Consider the following 19,432-nt stretch of genomic DNA (forward strand, 5'->3'; position numbering starts at 1 on the left):
GTGTGTGTGTGTGTGTGTGTGTATGTTTGTGAATTGCTCTGTTCCCTGAATGCTGTTTGATATTTGTATTATTATTTATTTTATGTAAAGCAGCTTTATGTGACAGCAATGGAGTCCAAGACAAATTGCCCTCCAAGGATAATAAAGTGTATCTTATCTTATTTATTTATTTCTGTATTTATGTATACATGTATTTCTGCATGTATTTATTGAAACTTAAGTCATGTTTAGTCGGTATACTGCAACAACCATCAGTGTTCACCTAAGTTGTTAGATAAGTTAGACCGTGACGTCACATGTGGGATGGGCGGGGCTAACATGTGCACCGGCTTCTCTGGAAGCATCTCAGCAGCCAGCCCATATCACCACACACGCTTCAAACAGCAACTAAGGACAAACAAAACAGCAACAAGCTGAACAAGTACCACCTTAGAACAAGATAGGAGCCTGCCCTTTAAGTCAAAACCTGGGAGGGGAGTGAAGGCAGAGCGAAGAAGAGACCGGAAAGGAAAGACAGAAGGTATCCGGATTGCTGCGGGCGCTTGGCGAGAAACATCCCTGGGCTGTGACGCCTGCAGCCGCATCAGGACCACCAGCATGGAGGGGGAGAATCACGGTTTGTCTTCATCTAACTCTCATAGACTGTTTGGCATGTTTTGTTCAATTATATATATTTTTTAGCATTGCTGTCTACAGCGTTCGTGCTCTGCTGTGCAGAGTACTACAGGAATTACATCAGTCTGCTTGCATAGATGTTCATACTGCTGCCAGACTGCCTGCAGGGACTGGTAGAATGACAGTATGACTGACTGGTACAGTGCATGTAGGTCTATAATTTCCTTAAGTCTTGAAATGACTGATAACTTATGTTGATTAAATTCCATTCAAGAGAATTCCTGTCAGGCTTTTTAAGCCACCTTAAAAACAGGTGTATTCACTGCAAAAAGGGATATAAAATTATCTGTGTGATGAATTATTAAGCATCAAACTGCTGCTATGACAGCATGGTGGACACTGTAGAAATACACATATTTACCCAGTAGAATTACTTAATAGAATTAAAATTTTAAAAAGGAGACTGATTTTCATTGAAACTTTACAGCAAGTTCAATGCCCTGACATCATGGATAGGTTAATACCCCCCCCCCCCCCCCCCCCCCATGCATGATGATGTCAGGCCATGATGAGCTAGCTGATGGCTCAGTTTATGATAGAGGCATCATCTCAATTATTTAGCAGTTTAGTTTTTCTGTGAGCGTAATGCAACTCAAAATAGAACCAAAAGCAATGGCCTCATTGCAAAACTGATGCTCTGTAGAAAGCAGGGAGTGCTGGTACCCTGTGAGTCATATATAGAGAAGCTTAGTCGAAATAAAAGATCCATAGTGATACAATTGTACTAATGTTTTGCCTACCAATGCAATTATTTGCCTTTTGATGGTGTTTTTTACATGCTAGACACAAGGCACACATGGTCCAGTAACTTCTGGCATACAGCAAGTTTGCTCTGTGCTCCCAAGAAGCATAACCATAATTGCAGTATTTTTCTTATTTGCAATTCAGCCAAATAAACGGTTGACAATTATGTAATTATCTGCTTAAGTGTGAAGCACAAGAAAAGGGACATGCCAAAACTCCCAAGAATATTCAAATAACACCTTCACTGTCCCCGACACAACCTTAGTTAAATCAGTGGCTTGTGCAGGATCTGACTGAGTAAGTATAGGTCGTATCATCTCTTATGTCTGTGTGCACCTTGACTGTTCGGCATATATGAAGTCTGAGAAGTAGAGAGGATATAAATAGGGTAATCCATCCGTTCTCAAGATATGACTCTAACAGACATCATTTTATTTTGGTTCAGCAATATAAACATGGTAGGTTCCTGAGGATAACCTGTGTATTTCATGGCCTTGCACTGTCGTGTGTAGCAGCACCCTCTAAAAGTTCTGAAAGGATTTCCATACTCTGTTTATGCACTCTGATCCTGTGCTGTTGCTAGGCGTTGGTGCCCTAAACCACCTATCTTGGGATTTGTTGGGTGCTTTGTTTCAACATCACAGGTTTCAAGTTGTGTCATCAAAATCTCATTGTCTTTACCTTTTTTTGTGCTCTTTTTCCATACCTGCACCTGTCAGTGCAGCTCAGTTTCCCTCTGCATAATGCAACATATGCACACAAAGGAAACGGTGTACTGTTTTATAAGCGTGGTGCACTATAGCGGCAGGTACGTGTGGTTGCTGTGGTTATGGGTGTGATGCTTCTACTGGTCTGTATTATGTTGTTTTTCTGTGGGATACTGTCACTCTCTATCAGGTAGGTTTACTCCAGCACTAAGCTCTTCTCTCGTAAAAAGTACACTCAGAGAGAAAACTGTCAAAGCAGCAGCAGCAGCAAAATCTCAGTGGACTTATGCAGACATATCGTATTCCTGGTAAAAAGTGTGACATGAAAATCAAAAGCTAAAAAGAAGAAGAAGAAGAACTATGTCACTTCAAAGCCAATTCAAATCTGCACTTGTGCTGCAGTTGTTCTACTTAACCATGTAAGATACCAGTCTATAAATATACGTGATTATTTTAATGAAGTGAGCTGATTGGTGAAATCAGATAAAAAGAAACTTTACGGCTTTGTTTTCCATCGTTAAATCTACACCAATCACAAAGAGATGTAGATGAAGAGAAGTACACAAAGCATGGATATTAAAGCTTTGAGACTGCAGACATGAAAAGTGGGCTATAGTTACTATGGATCATGTTACTTAGCGCCTTCAATCCATATTTAGCCTGTTCAGCTTTATTCTGGTGAGTATTCAGTTGAGTTGTTCCAGCAAAGGTGCTTGTTCTGCTCCCACCTGGCCATTTGTTAGTCACTGGAGGTGATGCTAACAGTGTGCTGCCATGTAGGAGTTCCACCAACACAGATCAGCAAGCTCTCTGTAGGTTTTATACCCAAATGGAGAAACTCTTTCATCACACAAAAGACTTGTCTACCTACCCGGCTGTCAGAATCTCTTAGTAGACTGTGGTAGACTTAGTAGAGTGTGGTAAGAGCCAGTAGTCTACTGAGGCAGCTAAAGCTGTTCTGCTTACAATGTTTGTACATAGGTTGTTCAACCTACGCACATTTCACAGAGGAATTCAGTCTGTTGTATGGTAAACCTCCCTTGGTGTGTGACAGAAGCCTCCTGGTCTCTTTAGTGAAGTAACAATAATGGTGTTGTTCCATACTATGTCCACCTGGTGGCATGTATGCAGCACGGCTGAAGTACAGTGTTGATTAGGGCCCAGTTCAAGGCAGGACTGACATCTGCAGCACTGTGCAGGGGAAATCATATCTCAGCAGGCAATGTTTGTTCTTAATGAAGATGTTTGCCTCATGATGCACAGATATCTCTGTATTGATTGCTATAGGAAGTTATTTTTTCAATCAATACCCTCCACCTGGAGGTAGAGATTACAGGATCACCTACACAACAGCAGCTATGCAAAACTTTATAATGTATTAGTAATGTGTTATTGTGGATTTGAGTGAGTTTTATAGCAATTATGCTGTTGTGAGCAGACAGCAACGTGTTTCCCCAGAAGTTTAACTGCAGACTGTTAACTATTTACAGTTAATTAAACTGAGCATGTATGCAACTATTTATGCACCAGTAATCAGTATATAACAGGGGACAACAAGGCACATGAGGTTGCGTAACCAATGGCACAAGCAAATAGTGTGCTAAGTCTGTGTGTTGAATTCAAATGTTGATGTGCCCTATCATCTGTATGCGAAATTACCTCTTTCACAGCCATGGCAGGTGGAGTGGCCTGTTATTTCCATCAAGATTGACTTTTTTCCCATCTGCATTTCAAGAAGAACTGCTCTTTACTCCATATGTTTTATATTATACTCATTTTCAGGTCCATAGTTGCATTTTGTGTTTTTACCAAAACATGTTTTTTAATGTTAAAAAAACAAACAATTTTTCTCATACTGTCTGTCATCTTTGTCTGAAGCGCTCTGTTTTAACACTAGTCTATTTAAGCCGCCCCTCCTAAAAAAACGCCCAGTCTGTTCTGATTGGTCCGCACCTCGGCATCACTGCGCCATCACTGCAGCTTCAGTATTTATATACTAGAGCAGCTCGACCTGCTTTATAATTAAAAAAAAGACATGTAAATCTCACCTTTTTCAATATGGGACCTCTTAAATATTGATGGTGCACAAGATTACCAATATGGAGACCCACTCAGCTAGATGATGCCACAACTGCTATATGTAAAGAACTCTTCGAGGAAACTTAAAGGGATGTCCAGGTAGTCAGGCCTGCAATTGGTAATCTAAGTCTCTAATATCTCTCTGATGCTCTGTTTCACAGGGACTTCTGCCACAGAGACAGGTCAAACACTGTTCATCTGAGTACAATGCCCACATTGCCATGACACAAACTTGGATTGAAATGGGTTTCTCTTTAAACATAATGAATTGACATTTACTGTTATTACCATGGCTAATTTCCCTTTATGGCTGTCATTAGGGTATTTACAATTTGCTATGTAGACTCAGGCATGGCTATTTGACAGTTTGTAATACACCATTATTCAATTACAGTGATGATGTGATGTATTTTTGCCTTTGCCAGCGGGGAGAACCAGGTACTAGGCTGACAAGTGCACTCTACATACTTTCTCACTCTCTGTCTCTCTCTCTGTCTCTCTCTCTCTCTCTCTCTCTCTCTCTCTCTCTCTCTCTCTCTCTCTCACAATTTATCCGTCTATCTATATATCTACCGACCTACCTACCTAACTACCACCTGTGTACTTATTTATACTCTCTGCAGGTGCTCAGCGAGGTGCTGACAACACATTCTTATTCAGAAAGGTAACTGGGAGCTGAGCGGAAGGGGAGGAATATGCATACTAAAAAAGAAAAAGGCAAACATTTGCGCTGACTTCACAATGTGCCATGCTGCTGTTCCTCCCGTGACAGAGCTGCTCCTTTGTGTGATGTGCAGCTGCAGCATTATAAAGTGGTCAGGACTGACTTTGCAGTTCATGCAGGGGACGCTCTGAGGTGCTGAGCCCTCTGGCAGTGAAGTGGGCAGTGATTGTTAGATCAGAGATGATGTCATAGCCATGTAGAGTGCAGAAAGGCAGTATGTGTCAGACCTATCTTGTCGCATTGTATAATTTCCACTTAGCCTGAGTCTCTGACATGTGTGCCCCTGATGGCAGCGTGATTGACAGAGACAGCAGAGTTGAAAACAATTAATGGCTGACACTGAATGAGAGAGGCTGTTGTTAAGGGGTGCAAGACTTTTTTTTGATTGATAGGTTGGCTAACTCAGAGTGGTTCAAAAGTGGAGGTTTCTGCTTTGCTCCACAAGAGGGAAGTGAAAATCCAAAGTTAAATCAAATGGAGTTGATTATGAACGCATCTGTAGTAGAACCAGACCAGTTTATTTTGTGTGTGTGTGTGTGTGAGTGTTTTTTTTGTTGTTGTGGTGAATAACCTCAATAGGTGTGATGATACGATCTAATCAAAACAAATGGCTCACAGTGTTTTGCCCAGGAGCAAATCATTTCTTCCACTCTGTTGCCAAGCAACAATGAAATCTTGATTTTATGTACAAGGCTTTTGAAGCCAAAAATGATGAGTGACTCTAAGCCACAAAGCAACAGAGATGGGTAGAGATGGAACTCAAACAGTGTGCCACACACAACATAGCGATGTGCTGCTAATAGTTTGTGATTACTCTAATATGCAGTGAAACTTTCTCCTTATTTATTTCTTTAATTCATTTTCCCTTTGTTTCTACATTTTATCAGGCAAACGTGGTTGCATTAAAACAGCAATAGTAACATATAACAACAATATTTCCTGAAGGTATATCATTTCACACTTAAAAATTCAACCTGACTTTTCCATTTGTGTGTGCAATCAGTTATGTCTAAGAATATCTGCTTGCTTTAGTATGGAAAGTAGCAAGAGAGTGCAAGTGGGAGAGAAAGAGAGAGAGAGGTAGAGAGAAAGAGAGAGAGAGAGAAAGAGCAGAGGAGGATAGAGGGAGGCTGAGACACCAGCACAAAAGGGGAACTAGGAGAAAGCAGAAGTGATTTCAGCATCCTGGCAAGTTTCACATTCTAATCGGGGGGGAAGAGAAAGTCACTGAGTGTGAGAGATTGGCTGGGGGAGCGAAAGGATTCACCCAGCTCGAGAGGCATTACGTGAAGAAGAGTGACAAAGAGCAGGACCTTTCGAGTTGGATTCTCTCCATGGTCTGAACGCTAGGGAGCTTAGAAGTGACTCTCAGCAGCCACAGCAGGGAGCCTGGGCCTCCGCAACTTCCCTTTTTCCTCCATCTTAATCTGAATTGTCAGAAGGGAGCATCCACATAGCCAGTAAAGGAGACATACCTTCTCTCTCTCACAAACACACACACACACACACACACACACACACACACACAGATATATTGCACACTGAAGCTATGGGGTCAGTGAGTGAACTTTGCGTTTCCAGCCTTCAGACGTTCTTGTGTCCAGCTGTGAAGCCGCTCCAGCAAGCTCCAGGTAATGTCACAACTGCGGGCCTTATGATCCTTTTATTTTGTTGATTATGTTGTAGCGTTACTGTTACGCCGTGCCATTGTAAGTCATCATCACCATTTAGTTTATGAAAAACTTCTCGCGCTGTCGCTAAAAACTTGTTGATCAATGGTATACGTGCGCTCGTGCATGCTTGTGTGAGCGCTGCCTCAAACACATGGCTCCATCAGAGATGATAACAGTTGGACAGAAATAGAGGGAGCTTCTTGTAGATAAGAAGGTTCTCTCATTAAGCACAAGTTAAACCTCTGTGCACACACACTGAGAGAGGGAGAGCAGCTAATGTTATTACTTGCTGAGCACATCTAAGCTCCAGCTGGTCTCACACACTGTCAAACTAATTTCAACTGCTCACAATGACACCCTTGTTCACGTGAGTCAAGTGCTCTTGGCAACATTGAAAGCTCAGGTGAAAACACAGCCACATGTGACATGTGACTGTTGTGTACTGACTGTGCATTAAAAAAATGTCTGTTCTTGTCCCTGTTACTAGTTGCTGTGTCCTTCTCTAACAGGAATGACACTGTTGTGTTTATTTGAGATCACCTCCTAAACCTGGATAAACAACTCTCAGTGCTTCTGTTGTAATTCTGTAATTACAGATGGAGGAGAAGTGGAGCTGGCTAAGACTTTAGCCTCTTTAATTGATTTTTTTTGACTCACCATCTGTTCTCAGATTTATCTTTTCGGGTTGATAGCAGGATCTGAACTGTGATTGCTGATATCAACGTGTGTATAGTCTGTTTATTTAGGGCTGGGTATTAAGTGTTGCAACTGCATTACACTACACTGCAGGGTGGTGCACTGGTTCCTATTGGGAGTGTTTGAAACGGTGTTGGCAGACAGTGTTGACATGACTAAAGCGGCTTTGCTGGGTTGTGGTGAATCAGCTGACTGAGTGCGTAGTGAGGGGAAACGGTGCTGTCTCAGTGATTTCAAAACACCTGAATCAGCACCATGGACAAGCATGAAAAGAGGGGACTTTTTAGTTATGGTTGTTTAGTTTTGGATATCCAAGGTAAAGTAAATCTGGATTGTTCTATCAAGCACATGGTGACTGCAGAGTTTCACAGATTTTTGTGAAATTTTGTGATATTGGGAAGAATTGAAAATGTTCCAGTTGTATATGACACTGGTTTGTCATTTGAATATTCAGTTTCCAGCCTGAACCGATTAAACTCATTTATTTACTCGGTTCTATGTAGTTTTAACCTGTTTGAGGGCTGCATAGCTAGAGCTGAGCCTGTGTGGGATATAATGGATGAGCTGTGCTGCGGGCATCTTGCGAGAGCCATGTCACACTGTTTACAGTCCAAGGAGGTTCAGTGTAACAATACTGCAACACTACCTATATATATATACAGTATATAGTAATATATATATATAGCATAGTTGTGACATCCAACTGTACAGAAGCCCTGACCGTTTGTTTAAAGGCACAGCGTAGGGTCTCTGCATTTCTCTCTGGATTGAGCATTTTGAGACAGTATTTATATAGCACCACGACCTGCTTTACCATCAAGAAAGACATGGTATCTCACTTTATACAATTTGAGAACTTTAATAGAATAAAAACATTGATTGCAGCCATTACATTCCGGACCCCTTGTGGTGGGAAGAGTTTTGGCAGTGCTATGTGAGTGTTGGTGTTTCTGTTTTTAATCGTGAATCATTCAAAGTGATTCATGTGTGACTCATCGAACGGTCTTCCAGCGAGTGCACATTGTATCAGCAGCTCTATTAAATCACTTCTGAAATATAGCCAAATACTGTTTGACATGAAAAAACACATGAGCAATAAGTTAAAAGAAAAAAAACTTCACTTCACTGCTTCACTGGCTGACCTCATGTAGTGACATCTTATTTCCCGAAGTCCCCCTTTATGTGTCTCAGGGGACACATTTTTGTGATGTCACATGATGGTTTCAGTCTTCTCAGTCACCCTCCCCTTAGCATGTAAATGAATTAAGCACATGTAGCTACAGTGTTATGCCCGTGCCCTTTAAGACTAAATGTTACTGTGAGTCTAACTTTCACAGTCACTGTGAGTGTGACTCCATGCAGGGGCTGATAGTGGATCATGTTTCGCCCAAAGCAGGCGTGATAGTAGTTTAGCTGATTAATATCCCCACGAGTTACGAGGGCCTTCTGCGCTGTGACTGTGAAGCAGGTGTGCCTGGGCCTTGCCTTGACTTTCTGTCATGGAAATGACTTCATGTGGTCTCAGGGGCAGCTAAGGACAACATGATCTCTTTGGGAGCACAGGCGAGCCCATCAGCATCAGCCAGCATTCATTATATTTGCCAAATCAGCTAGTTCCAAAGGAGGGTTTGGTGCAGTAGTGACAGTAGGTGATGAAGCTAACATGATTATGATAGTGTTTCCCAACCTGTTTGTCTTATGAATTTTTAACCCTAATGCTTTGTTTAGGGTCCTAGAACTCTGATACTAAATTTCTTGTTTCAATTATATGAACATGTTTTTGAACTCGTTACCTTGGGTCTCTGACATCCCAGCTTTAAAACGTAGTTAAATACAAGAGATTCACTTAATACACTCTATCTATCTGTGATTTATGTTGAACATGCTTTTTATGCAGAACTGTCGCTCCAAAATCCCAAATAATTTCATTTGGATTTCTGTTATTGGAGTTTCATAACCTAATTGAATTGGCATCACAATTTAGCATTGTGCATTGCTTTGTCTGCAAACAAATAATATGTCCTTGTGAATCCAATATGCCATATATGTTCTGCTGTGCATGCAGGGGCACAGCTATGCAGCAGATTACCGTTGAGGTTTTTACTGGAAAATGTGTGAAATCGTGAAAACCGAACTGGACAAAATTGCGATTACAAATCAGAAAACCACAAGATTCCACAGACAAGAGTAAACCAAGGAAATGGGATTCAAATAGGTAATAGAAAAGCTGGCAAATTAGTTATATTGTCCCTTATGAAACAAAGTATCATAAGAAAAGTAGGGATTATTGGATTATGGGATGCAAACCTCTTTGCATCCCATAATCCACCTCAAACTTTGTATGATGATAAAGAAATGCACACGGATTACAAAGGTGTAGTTGATCAGTAAGATCCTGTGTACATTTAGGCATAAAACGAGATCATAATGTTGATATCTGATAGATGTCACGTGGACTGTGTTCCACTGGTAATACACAGTTTGACGTGTTTTGGATGCAGAACGAGAAAGACTCTGCCAGCGAGCTGCTTCAAAGAGGCGTGTGTGGGAATCAAAACAGAGGCAGATAGAATCCACATAGCTCTGCAAGCCAAATGAGATCCTTCTGGTTGCAAGGGAGGCTTTGTTTTTCTCTTGAGTTCTTGGTTTTTATCTTGATGAAATGGCATGAAATTAACAGGCGTGGTATCACGTTTACTGCTCAACTGGAAAATAATGTTTTCCATTGAGTTTTGGAACTATCTCAGACATTTATGACATACTGTCACTCTTATTGTTGTACTTTAAATGTGTAGACATGCTGGCCTCCAACTCATCAAGCTTTCATGGCTGCGGACAGAATCCATCCCTGAATAGAAGGGGGTTTATTTTGTCATTCCCTAAGACTGATTTTTAATCAGACATATGCATAATGAATTACAGATGAACAAATGCTTGGTCAGATTGTAGTCTACAAGAGGCTTCTTGGGGTGATGTCAAATGCAGAGTCTAGCCTGAGTTACTTCTAGACTTGCTGCCCTACTTCAACAGGAGCTCTCGGCATTTCACACTCTCTTCCTAAAACTGATCTGCAAAATCGAGCGCAGTTGACTCCTGCTGTGGGCTTCTACAAAGGAAAATATTAGAACGTAAATGATATTGCTGTTCAGGATACAGCAATGGAGAGCAATTAAAATAGTGCTTTATATTTGTTATTGCAATGATTGGCCACCTACAGAGAGCTTTTTCTCACAACCAACATAAGAATATTTGTGTATTCGTATTTGACTCATGTCAGTAATTAATCGCTCAGGTCTGCACACCCTCTCGCTCGTAAAATTATAGGATGAATTGATCCAAAGGTGTCATTACCTCTGACTGCACCTGTAAGAAGAAAGCAGTGGTTTCAGAATCAGCTTGTGCGATGAGTCATGATGCATGGAGCAACACAACTCCAGCCACAGCTTATGCCAGAGTGCCTGCAATGCATGTAATAACCTGAATGGTAACAGAACCGTTAAATGTCATAGTGTTTACTTCTTTCAAGTAGGTGTGGACACTAACCTCCTATTTCTCAATATTTTCTCATTAATTCATTTTGTTTGCAAGTCAAAGACTGTATACCGTATGTTAAGAAATATAAGGCATTTGTGTGGGGAATTATGAAACATTATCTGGCCCTTATTGGGATCATTAATCGTTTAGGGATCATTTTTGTGATGTGCCAGCTATACTAGGTTTCCCTTCATGCCCTTTATTTTATTCTTTTTTTTGCACTTTGAACTGTAGTTACTGCAGATGATCAGCAGATGTCAGTCTTGGCATCTCTTCTCATAATAGTTCTAATTTGGCCTATTTAAACACAGACTGACTATTGCAACTTCAGGACATGTCACTGCATTATCATGGCTCTATGATAATAAAACAGCCTTATGGTTTCACAAATGATCCCGTTTTGCAGTTACAGTTGTAGTCATGATTGCGGAGGGTTGAGCACTGCATTGCCCCAGGCACACACAGCTGGAATCCGTCAAAAGTCCTAACCCTAACCCTTCAGGCAAGATTCTCATTACAGGGTCATGGAGCCTGGCTCATACTAAGGACTGTAAGAGTTGGGATATCTTGGTCTCTGGCCCTGCTGAATCCATCTTGTCATTTAGTCCCCAACTTTATTGCTGGAATATCCGGATAAGTGCTGAATCCAGTATATTTCAGAATTTAAAGTCAGGATTTCCTACCTGAGCTTCAGATACCATACGGGTGAGCGTCATTGACCTGCACGGAGAAAACACAGTGCACACTCTTATGCTGATTTACTATTTAAAAGTCAGTAGATCTGATTAGATCAGGTCAGCCATCTAATGGTCAGAAGACGGGATGCGTCTTCCAAAATTTAGAGCCTAGATTGCACCTTAGAATGGGCTCTGTCACTTGTAACAACACTGTAATCCAAAGGCTTAACATAGCACGCCAAAACGGAACAGCAGTTATTTCATACTACGACCGAGGCTTGTGATGTTTGTGAGCTCTTTTCAGCTTTTGCAGAGTTAGCTGCTGGAAGATGTCAAAAGAAGCTCAGTTTTGAAATCTACCATTCCGTCGTTGCAGTCAGTGTAGATTCATATCCTTACGGAACAATAGCACAGATAAGGGAATAATCATAGTATCACCTGCCAGTAATATCCAATCCAGCCTAGTCCTATACGGTATGTTGGAACTGTGTCAGAAAGGTTTTGATGCATATTGTTGTAACCTTTGAGGTGGTGTTGTATTGTATTACCTTGAATTGTCCCTGATATTTTTTTAAACGGAAGGACTCTCAAAATTAAGAACTAAAATCTAAAAAACAGAGATGAATAAATGAGAACACTTTGTCCTTTTGAGGAATTTATCCATCTCATTGAAACTAATCATCTCATCTGTATTTTTTAACATGTTAGAACAAAACCCTCTTTACACTAGGTGATCTAGTATGACGCTGCTTAATAACACTTGAGGATCAGTTCTACATGTCTTTTCAGGAAGTTGCAGGCAACATGTTGATATCAGCTGATGATCTTTTGATTTAAAGGTCAAACAGCTCTCTGGTTTCCCCTTGTTCTGGGTCCTTCAGCACAGATTTACAGCAGTGCTCTGGGGAATGGATGAACTCTTAACAATGAATTGAAACTTTGTGTGGATGGGGTTCACTTCACACATACTGCATTGTCAGTTGTTGAGTTTTGGGAGGCACAACTGAAGCATTCATGAGCCACAGCTTGAAGTCAAGCCCTTCAAATGAAGTGGCCATGCAGACTAGGGCCTTTCAAGGGTGGGATTGTGCTTTTATGCTTTAGGTGTCTTGATGATTGTTCTCTCTGGTCTTCAGAAAAGGGGGGGAATCCCAGTATTTGGTCTTGATTCCTGCATTGGTGGCTACTCAACACTATTCAAATGCAGCCAGACAGTCCAGCCACATTTTTCTCTCCAAATGCATCGGGTAGGATTTAGGTGGTGAAAAGAAAAACAGAGAGGAGGTGTTATCTCCTGGCCTCTTTAATTGGCTGTGAGCGCAGCATTCCTGTTGGTTCTTCATCAACAGGCATGGACAAGCTCGGCCCTTTCCTATCTGACAGCAGCACAGTCAAACAGAGCAGGTGTTATAAGAGCGGGCTGATTCATTCACTTTTAGCAAGAGCATGGAACGCTGGTATAGCTCTGATATCTGCCTTTGCAGTTTCCCCTATGTAATATGCAGCCAAGAAATGTCTCCCTATAGCAACCATCAGATGCACCTTTGATCAGAGACGGCATACATTTGAATATACTGTGTTATGATGGGCCAGGATGAAACATGAAAGTAATACAAAAGAAGATAAGACCTTATTTCTAAGCAGATGCTGGTAATTTGAATCTGAGATTAAAATATGTTGCTCAGTCTCACGGTAGTTTGGTAGAACCAGTTTCTCCATTAATGACACATCAGCATGTACCTGGTTGTAGTCTTGTTGATTCAACACTTTTAGTTGTGTATATTGACAGTGTGGCCGACTGACACGCAACTCTAAACTCAACCGCTGAAACATTCTTTATGTAATTTCAAGTGTAAATAAACAGCAAACAATACAAAATGCCATAAAGCATTTAATACAAGGTATTTTGCAGTATAAGAGTTTCTGTATTGATATCATACGGATTGTATTTGAATATTCAACAGGCGTTTGAAAGTGTCTGTATAGGCTACAATGTCTTTGCCACAGGCAGGTGTTGTTGCCTTTTTTCTGAAAAATGGTTCACTTTTCACACAGGTACAAGTCTCACACGCTGCAAACCCACGTCTGCTTTCAGCGGATGTGGTGAATCAAACGCAGCAACCAGAGCAAGACCAGTAGCAGTGAAGCTGTGTGTGTCAATCACGTTTGACTCTCCCTGCCCCCACTCAACACTGTCCCAACAACAGTTTAGTGTGCGTCTGTGTGTGTGTGTGTGTGTGTGTGTGTGAGAGAGAGAGAGAGAGAGAGCAGTGCCCAAGGCAACAGGGTGGAACGCAAGCGGCAGACGCGTCATTTGGCACATTTGTTGCTGCACCTTCAGTCCGAGCACCGTCATTTCAACCAGCAGAGATAGGGGACCGGATAGGGAGCAGCCTTCCCTTAAAAAATAAGAGTTGTAAATGATAAGGGTAATATATCAGCTAATATTAAAATAACCATTTTTTGTGTTTAGTAGTTTATTTTCCTAATAATATATCTTCCCAATTTCGCTGTGTTTTATACAGTGACAATAAAGGTTTTCCGTTCTACTCTATACTATTCTATACTATTCTATTCTGCTCTGTTCTATTTATCTCTGTTATTTCCATTTTGCTGAGCAGCATAATGTAAGCATTTTGCTATTATGTTAGTCATAATATAGGCTAATGCAATGAGGAATTCTGGGCTGTTTGAGTATTTTCTTTTAATCCTAATAATATAAGAGAGTAAAGTTGTTGAACTCATACCACTCACAGAAATGCAACCCCATGACAAGGTCCGTTATTTCTACAGTATATATCACTGTGTAATTGCCATCCTTCTTTTCTTTGTGGCAGAAAAAAAATACATCTAGTACTTTCTGTGTAGGCTACAAATTAAGTTGCCCGTGTTTGCTTCCTACATTGTCTTTAAAGCATATGATCTAACTTTTAGGCCCAGTCAAAAATGTGCAAAAAAAAAGAAGTTAAAAGTTAGTTAAAATTTGATTAAAGCACCCATCTGTTCAAGTCCTCACTGCAGGCAGGAGATACCATCTGTCCGGTAAAGCACGAATCTATTGATTTGTACATGAGGGTTTTTATTGTGAAAGCCATGACCGGAAGCTGATTGATTTTATTCAGCGTGTTTGACAGAGGCTCGCGCTCAGGGAAAGATTGGTTGGTTAAAGTCTTCGTCTCTTCAAACCACTCCCTTGAGCTGTCGACAGAGCCACCCTTCACTCGCCGAAGAAACCACTCCGAAGTGGGATTGTTCACTCGGCAGAAAAACCTTTATTTTAAAAAAAAAGGTCAAAATATTTATTGGTAATATCTGGTCAAAGTTTTGACGCTCGGAAAAAAACTCCGAAAACTTTTGGAACTCGGACCTGCCAGGCAGACAGCATGGTGTTAAAGTCGGAAGACGGCGTAGGTGAGTCAAACAGTGAAGGAAATGCCTTCTTCTTTGTCTAAATATTGTTTTTAAGTATCCACGGCAGACTTTGTTTAAGTTGAAAACACATTTATGAGCAGTATAATGTGCGTTTATGGGCGAAGGTTTCAAGGTAAATCCAAGAACCAAGTGTGTGCAGTGAGTGCTCACTGGATCACTATTTGGCCTTGTTTACAGTGTTTATTGTCATTTGTACCATCACTGTTCTATTTACTGAGTCAACTTTGTTCATATCAAGCCCTGTGGATTTGGGTACCATCCCTAAAAACATCAATGAAAAAAGTAAAATATAGTAATATAATATTATACCAATATTATATGCCATTTATAGTGTCAGTTTGCAACTCGAGATCCAAAGAATATACAAAAAATACCTCAGTTTTGACTTAAAAACATAAAAAAAAAAAACCCTATGTTTTAATTTTGTCAGTTGTTAGGCTAATACCAAATAGCCACAGTATTGTATTTGTCAGTCGACTTGAGGATTTAAATGTTAGCACTGTGGGTATTATATAGTCGGTGAACACATTTAATCTCTTGGCCCTTGATGCAGACCAAATCTACCAGCTTTTGCCTTAAGAGAGCATCCCCAGTGTCATTTTTCATTGACTGCTGAGCGGCAACAGGTGTGAGCAGACAGTTACTCCTCCAATGTCAGCATGACAGCAAACCACTTATGTTACATTTAAGCTTTCTGTATTATTCCTGCCTTTTGAGAAGGTTATCTTAATTAAAGCCACTGCAGTAGCACCATAGAAGCCCGTTCCAACAGCTGTAGTTTTGTGTTAAACTACACAAAAGGATGGTTGTAATTTCTTTACATGTGGTTATAATGTTTATTACCACAGTGTATTACTATAGAGAAACACAGTACATGAGTGTGCAGCCTTTCAAGTCAGACATAAATCCTCTGTTGCTGAGCATGACGCTTTCATCTCTTTGGCTTGGTTAGCCTGGCAGCATTAATTAGCACCCTCGACTTGCGTCACTATTAATCGCGTTAGAGAACAGTGAACATCTGACTGACTGATCCTGTTATATGCTGCTGCTCTTTTGTTCTGCTGATGGAGAGGGAGAACTTCCACACTGTTTGCCCCAGTGGCCCCGCCGCTGAGCCTGGCTGGCACACAGCTGCATTGTGTTTACAGGGATGAGAGAGAGGAACAGTCGATTCTCTTCAAGTCCATTTGTCTCTGCTACTTAGGGCGGACTCACACTGTCCTCCCGGACCGAGACCCGGACTTTAGGGTACTTGTCCCCCCTCCCTCTCCCCCCCGCGCCCCAGCCCCGTTTGTACTCACACTGCCTGGGCCTCGGCCAATGCTTCTTGCTGTCCATATGTCATCACGCCGTAACACGTCACACGCATTGATCGCGTGTGTGTGGCTTTGTTTACAAATCTTTCCACAGACCTCTGAGTTTTTGTGCTCTTGTCGACTGTTTTTGAATATTTTCATCCGACCAAATCTGCAGTAAACACTCCACCTCCGCACCACACCAACGTGAACCTTTCACCACCATTGTTGTTGTTGTTAAATGTCCGCGCATGGTCCGTCCTTCTATTTACATGTCCGAACAGGCGGACATAACGCTACCGCCGTAGGGCTCGTGCGCGTGCGCGTGCACGTGCGCATGCTCGTGCTCGTACATGTGCAAACGGCTCCGCTAAAGCCCACCTCTTTCAAGCGGGCCGTGGCGGCCCAGCTGGCCCCAGTTGAGCGCGGAGCGGGTGCGCTCACACTACTTAAAGGTACTAGACTTTAGCTGAAAAACCGGTTTTGGCCGCGGCCAAAAGGATAGTGTGATCACGCTCTTAGAGGTGGGTGGTCTGAGAAGTTGAAGTAGTTGTCACTAATGCTTCACTAATGAGTGGCAATGAGAGCTCTAATGGGCCCTCCAGAACAATGTGCCCTGCCTGGCACTAATGCCCTGATGGTTTGATAATCGTCGTCCTCTCCCCATAACCATATTTCAGCCACTTTCTGCATTGCTTGCAGTCCTTCTTCCGTTTCAGGCTAGTGTTCATTCTGCACAGTTGCTGCTATAATGCAATTGGACCAATGTGTATTTACTTCACAGTGCAGAAAGGTGTTGTTGTGAGACTGGTTGCTCAGCAACACACATTAGGCTGCATTGCTGAAATGTTTAAGTGAGGTATGGGGGTGTAAATCAAAAGTTTTATCACATTACAATATTATATTGATTCTGTGGACAACTATATTGTATTTCTGATATGCTTAGTCTGCCTTGGTATGAGTTCAATTTAATTTAAGTGAAATCACAAAACTTAAGCCAAAAACAATTAATGGATGAATTGACAATAATTTTCATCATTTTTGATCACTAAAGTTAATCGTTTCAGGCAAGGACAAATTCCAAATTGTTGGTTCAAGCCTCTCAAATATTTAGTTAGATTTAGAGATTTATCTGAAAATAAGGTTGTGTATTGGCAAGAATCTGACATTACGTACGTATCCTGATAGAGGGGTTAGGGATAAGTATATTGTGACATATTTTGTATGTATTGTAAGGAAGATTATACCTTTTATAGCAGGATTTTTTAACTTTAGGAAAGCTGTCATACTGACACCACACAACCATATAAATAGTCAGTATGACATGGCGTGTACCACTGTATTTATAAGGTTTCTAGTTTCATATGATACACATATCTTATTAGTCATTACATTTTGCTGTCAGCACAGTTATGACTGATTTGCATTTGAGCTGTATTTACTCTCTTAAGCCTGTCATCACGCAGGCCTGTGGGAACCATACCCTCTGTGTTCCACAAAAAGGTCAGCCAAACTTAAACTTGTGTGAGTGGATACTGTAGATAAGAGTGTGGCAGGAGTTTGCCATCCACTTGGTACCAAGACTTCACTCATTTTGGTGATGATTTACTTCTCTTTTTTTTTCTTTAGTCAGAAACATGTTAAGTCACACCCACGGCTTTTCTTTCTCCAGGAAGCAGCAGCAGGTAAAGACATGCCTGGAGTTGTTATTTTTTTTATACAGGACAATACTGTGATCATTCCTGTTTATAGGGCCCAGAAATTCAAAATGGCACCTGTCAGGAACTCCATGAAGAAAGCATTTTGAAGGAGTGTACTGATTCGCCTACCAAACACAGCTCTGGTTCAGGTCAGGGTTTGGTTACGGTCTGGTTGTGCTTTCATAGTATGCTCCGTATTATTTGTCTGTAGCCTAATTTGTTTTGGCTGCAGTAATGTGATGTAAGACTGAAAGTGTCTGAAACATGCTTTGCAGCTGGAAAAGCAGGTTTTTAGAGTTGCTCATCAAATCTCTTCTTGATTTTAATGATTTGGGACTGTACTATTTGTATGGTGTGTGTTGTGTCTTTTTGAAAATGCAAATAATGCATTAAGAAAGATCTGGCACCATAAAAACTTTGTCAAACAGGTAAACAATGCACGCTGAGCACTGCTCAGATCACAGTTGAACATACATGCCATCATGTTGTGTGACAGAGCTGAAGGATTAAAGTTATGAAGTCGGAAGATTGGATATTTTACTGCATTTCCCACAGGATGGGTGTAGCCATAGCTTTCACTCCTCCCCTGAACTATGAGAATGGCTTACAAACAGGAAGCAAAGAGTTTGACTATATACTTGACAGGAAGTGACAACCCACGGTTTGTGTGTGGGCTAAAGTGTCTACACTGCTTTGCTACAGAAAAAGCAACACAGTGATAGAAATAAAGAGAAAAGAGATTGGTGGCTCTTCCAGCTTTTCCCATCATGTGTTTTTTGGATGTGTGTGTGCATGTGTGAGTTTTACTGGTAAGAGAGGATGTTGACATTAGGACAGAACAGATAAGGATCAAGGCCAGCAGCATCCGAGGACAAAGGCGTGCATTGTGGGTAGAAATAGCACTTCCGCTTTTGAGGAAAAACATTGAGAAGGCTCCACATTGGCCTATCAAAACAATTAATGTTGATAAATGCCAATAAAACAGAATGGAGATTATTTAAGAAAGCTCATCATGTGTGTTCATAGTGATGGATTATATGTCTATGTCTGCGTGCAGCTGCAGGATGTTTATGCTGTAGAGTCCTCTGTATGTATGCTTTACACTGAAGCTGTGTGTATGTGTAAGTTCTTCAGCTTCCACGCAATCCAATCCTCTGGTACCAGCATTCCTTCACAGCAACCTGAACTCAGCTAGCGGGACTGACTGTGAACTGTTTCTGAGATGTTATTGTTCACTCAACGGAGCAACAGTCACTTGAATTTTGTCATTCGATTGTGTGGCATACACCTGACCCCGACTATGTAATGATGCAAAGTTGTTTTTGTGGGACAGACCATGCTCCAGAATATGGAATGGTTTTAATAATCGCTCAGTGCTGAGGGTCGGGAGCCCACAAAGAGTAAATCTATAGGCTCACAAGACTGTTAAAGAGATGTGAAAGAAATGATATCTGTTAAGTGTGCTTTATTTTTCTATTTTTGATTTGTTTCTTATT

At 41.2% G+C, this 19,432-nt stretch overlaps 1 protein-coding gene across 3 annotated transcripts in view; it reads left to right on the forward strand.

Moving 5' to 3' along the window:
• The first annotated feature begins 6,267 nt into the window (after positions 1-6,267).
• cyth1a (cytohesin 1a) overlaps positions 6,268-19,432 on the forward strand; it is a 35,566-nt gene continuing 22,401 nt past the window's right edge. The window contains exon 1 of one of the 3 annotated variants that reach the window (XM_083931071.1): positions 6,268-6,560. In XM_083931071.1, the coding sequence (XP_083787197.1) occupies positions 6,479-6,560 (82 nt within the window). In that variant the 5' untranslated portion in view covers positions 6,268-6,478. Of the gene's footprint in view, positions 6,561-14,686; positions 14,921-19,432 lie in introns of those variants that run through there. The other 2 variants (XM_083931069.1, XM_083931070.1) reach the window with 2 other exon arrangements.

Source organism: Echiichthys vipera, assembly GCF_963691815.1.
Source record: "Echiichthys vipera genome assembly, chromosome: 17".
NCBI classification, from domain to species: Eukaryota; Metazoa; Chordata; class Actinopteri; order Perciformes; family Trachinidae; genus Echiichthys; species Echiichthys vipera.